Genomic DNA, 4,266 nt, shown 5'->3' with positions numbered 1-4,266 from the left:
GCATCTATACACCCAGATTTTTCTGACTCTAGTGATGCACAGCTTCCCGGGCCGTGTCATGACGGCAGGCGCAAGCCAGCTCAACGCCCCAAGACAGCACGACTTATACTGTGTATCACGAGCATCCGTGGAAATGCAACAGCCGCACAGCCAATCTAGTTCTGCAAGGCTGGCCGCTAATCCGCCACCCAACGTCAGTCAGCCTCGCGGTAGACCTGACAGCTACTGTGACTCCATCTTCAGCCGCTGCTGCTCAAAGCTCAAAGCCCAACGCCCAACGCCCAACGCTGAATTTGGCCCACGCATGTGGCAAGCACATGCAGGAGGCAGGAGCCAGACCTAGCAACTCAGCAGCTTGATCTACAGCACTCACCACCATGTTTGGACGAGCTGTGCTCTATCAAGTTTTGTTTCGATACATTGGCCTATTCTAGACACGGTCTAGCGCCGAGCAGCCCCCGTCGCAAAGTGGTTTCTGTTAAACCCCGCCAGACACCGGCGATCACGCAGGTCCAGTGGGGAATGCATCCCACCACACACTTGATGTGACATTCAGAACCGCCTCTAGAGTTTCGCGAAGACCGAGAGATGCTTGATATGCTTTCTGGTATATGCATGTGCTATTCGTGGTATCCTAACTATGTACATGGTGCTAATATGAACCCTGATGCTTTCAGGTAACCTCTGCGGCCGATGGCACAAATAGTCCTGGACGGGCTAAGAGTGTGGCGCGTACACAAAGGCCAATTGGTCCAACTCGTCCCCGGACTGGCCCAGGAAACCCACGATGCTCCAGCCGTCTGGTGCTGTGAATTCGGCGCAGTCACTTGTCTTCTTGCCGGCGCTGACCGTCTTCCCCGTGCTGGTCGTCGCCTCGATATAGAAGTTGCGCGTCTGGTTGTTGTACAGGCCTTGGCACAGGGTCGCCTTGGTCCAGGACTCTCCTGATCCCAGCGCAAGGGACGCCTCAGTGCCGCCTGTCCCGCCATGGGTCAGGTTGGCGCCGCTGCTTAGCGTCACGCCGACGCTATCGAGCCTGTTGGCACCGCGGAAGGTGAGCTTTGACACGACGGGCTTGGAGATGGAGGCCAGCGCGCCGACGTCGCTGAACCAAGTGCCGTGCGGCCCTCCCCAGTAGGCGGACTGCCGCAGGCTAGTGCCCGCGGTCCAGGTGAAGTTGACATTGACGGGGTTGTGGTCCGACAGGATGCTCCCGTTGGGCTGCAGGAACCACTCGCCGACGTACATGAAGCTGGTGGCGTCCAGGGTGACGAGGGGCGAGGATCGGTAAAAGATCTTGTCGACCGTCTCGCAGGTGTTGTTGTTGGAGGGCTGTGGGTTCACGCACAGTGTCTCCTGGGTTGGCGCAACGCCATCGCGCTCGTGCTGCACCCAGGCGTCGGTGAAGTTGGAGTCGAGCAACGTGCGCACCGCCGTGTCCAGGACGCGGCTGTAGCGTGAGTTGGTGTCGCCAAAGATGACGACGGCGTTGCCGGCCGAGTTTGCCTCGGCGAAGCTCAGCACCTGGTTGATGTTGGAGTTGCGGGCCTTCTCGTCGGCGTCGGTAGTGCCGGCGTCGGCGTGCAGGTTGTAGAAGTCAGCGTAGACGGCAGTGGAGTTGTCTGTTGCCGCGGCGATCTGCACGCGCATGAAGGTGAAGCCCTTGGGCGTCAGGCAGTCATCGCTGTCGGTGTTGCTGCACGTGTCCCACTTGGTGCGCGTGAAGTCTACCCAAGGGTAGTTGGCCAGGGTGTTAAGCCCGGAGCCAAACGGGACACCGCCCGAGGTCGCGGTCCGGTACGGGTGGTTGTCCGTCTCGTAGACGGCCGCGTGGTAATTGAAGTCCTCCTGCACGTGGATGACATCGAAACCATTCTGGGAAAAGTAGCTGCCGATCAGCTTGGAGTTTGTCGTCTTGTCCCCTGGCACCTCGTTGTTTTGCAGAAACTGCGGCAGGCCTGCGACATTCATAGTCAGGACGGATAGGTCCCCGGCCGTGGGCGTTGTTGACTGTGCGGTGACAGTCTTGGCGAGGAGCAGGCCCGCTGCTGCGGCTGCTGTCCTCAGGGATGCTGCCATGATTGTTTCGAGACTCTGGCGGCTGTTTCGGGGAACAATGAGGGGGCGCGAGGGTTTGACAACGACCGCGCCTTAGAACGAATGTGTGCGTGTGCGTCTTGGGATGAACGAGTGCACTTGTTGGACGACAGAACTGCAGACGCGCTTTATTATCTCGTCCTTGATCAGCCGGCCTTCAGCTTTGCCTTGGCACCCGAGGTCGCAGTGAAGACGGCGACGAGGCTGCTGAACTGAGCTTGACCTCCGCCCTTGTGATATCACCAGGGTGGAATACGACTGCGGCGGCCTGACCCTCTATCAATAGCCAATTTGCCCATATCTGAGACACTGTCGATCTATATATGGGCTTCAACAACGCGATGTTGCGGTGCCCCGCCTCCATGTCATGAGTCGTCATGAACCATTGGGGCTGCACGTGGGCACCTTTCAAAGAGGGGCGAAATTGGGCCCGCGCCTTGGGTCGGTGTGCATGCAATCAATATCAATCTCGTCTCCAGTCTACCGACCCAGGTGCGGTGGTGGTGATTGAGCGTGGACGGACCCCAAGAAAGTGATGGACCGAACTACTGGCCTGTGAACCCCCGAGACCTGCCTCTTCCGGCGGGCTGGGCTCGGGGCCATGGGCGGAGTCGGGAGTGCTCGCCCGGCACGATGTCACCGAAGCGCGCGGTGGGCTCCATTGTCCAATTCATTCTTTGCCCGGTCGACTCTTTCTGCTTGTTGTTCATGCACGTGCGATTCCGGTCAGTGCCTTTGGGCGGTTTCTACAGTTCGCTGCTCTGCCCAACCACTCCAAGTACTCGCAGCCAGCACATGCTCAAGCCCCCGCAGATTGGTGATGATAGGGCCCGGCCCTACTGGGGGCAAGCTATGCTGAACTTCTTGCACTTGGGGAAATCTCGATTTCGGCTGATGATTGTCTTGTCTCATGCACCATCGCGGTCCCCGTCCACCCCAAATACCCCAACCCGCCCTCCAAACCCAATCGCAATAGCTCTCCTCGCCCCTCCACGTGCCGACAGATTGATGGACAGAGTTTCGCGATCTTCGGCCTATGCCTTCTGAAAGTTTGAACTCTATACAATAGCTATTCTTGGCAGGCCTAATCTACCTGACACCACCACCCCCTGCCAGCTGCCCAAGCTGCCTTCCCTGCCACAGGATGCATTTTCAGATGTCTATGGCCTCCCGGTCCAAAGTTGAGGCTCTGAAACCTCTTGTTGCGGTCGATCATGGAAGCTTTCTAGAAAGTCTGGTAGTGGCCGTTGGCCATGCCAAATCCTATTTCATGTGTCAGAGTCGGCGAGCTGGCCGAGATGTTGCGTCTGGAATTCTGATTGCATGGGCAATCGGAGCTGCTGTCAAGATACACTGCCTGCAGGATATAAACAGACATCTGAGGGGCCGTCGCCGGCAAAGACGGCACCGACTGCTAGTGGTGTTTGTTTGTCTGGGACTGACTGACTCACGGCGCATAACGGCGCATAACTGCGCTGGGCTTACATGGGTAAGCGACAACAGGCGCGATGTATAGACGGATGGCTACATGGCAACCGCGACATCTGAGAGCCATGTGATTTCCCCTGGCGGTGCCTTGCGAGCAAGAACCGCATGCATGCTTCTGCTTGCTAAGGCACGCAGCAGACGCATGTTTCGCAGCGACGTGGTGTTTCAACTTGACCGTGGTGGTGTGCTGCCACTGCTCAAGCGTCCCCAGTCCGTAAGGCTGGCGTTGCTGGTCGCGACCATGATTCTCACTCGGGCCATGTGGAGGACTGGGACCGGCCTGTATCGCGCACGACAACGCACCCCAACGGGACGGCAGCGACGACGACAAGAATCATCGTGGCCCTCGAAACGGCTGGTTTCTATGCTTCACTTAATACTCCTTCTCTTCTTCCCACACTGTGCGACTCCAAATCACACCCCCAGCCCGATCTGCTGCATGAAAGATCATACCGTACCTGTTTCGAACCAGACAACCCTCGCCGGCGCACGGCCGCTCCTGTGCCCACACCACCCACACCTGCATGGCTGCCAGGAGGGCATCATCAACCCGGCAACGTCGACATTCCGGCTCGTCCTTGGTGGGGCGACCCTGCTGTCCGACGAGGACCCTGGTGGCCGTCCTGTCTACCTACTGGTGGTGGTGTTGTGCTCGCAGTCCGGATGTTAACGTCATATACG

At 58.4% G+C, this 4,266-nt stretch overlaps 1 protein-coding gene across 1 annotated transcript; it reads right to left on the bottom strand.

Moving 5' to 3' along the window:
• Positions 1–717: 717 nt before the first annotated feature.
• INS49_004533 (uncharacterized protein) lies at positions 718–2,079 on the bottom strand (the record flags this gene model as incomplete). The annotated part of the gene is made up of 1 exon (XM_043165322.1): positions 718–2,079. One exon carries the CDS (start codon positions 2,077–2,079, stop codon positions 718–720), a length of 1,362 nt encoding a protein of 453 aa, XP_043018037.1.
• Positions 2,080–4,266: the final 2,187 nt, after the last annotated feature.

This window comes from Diaporthe citri (genome assembly GCF_014595645.1).
Source record: "Diaporthe citri strain NFHF-8-4 chromosome Unknown scaffold_12, whole genome shotgun sequence".
In the NCBI taxonomy this organism is placed as follows: domain Eukaryota; kingdom Fungi; phylum Ascomycota; class Sordariomycetes; order Diaporthales; family Diaporthaceae; genus Diaporthe; species Diaporthe citri.
Note: the sequence above shows the minus strand (reverse complement) of the source record. Positions and strands in the feature narration are given on the sequence as shown.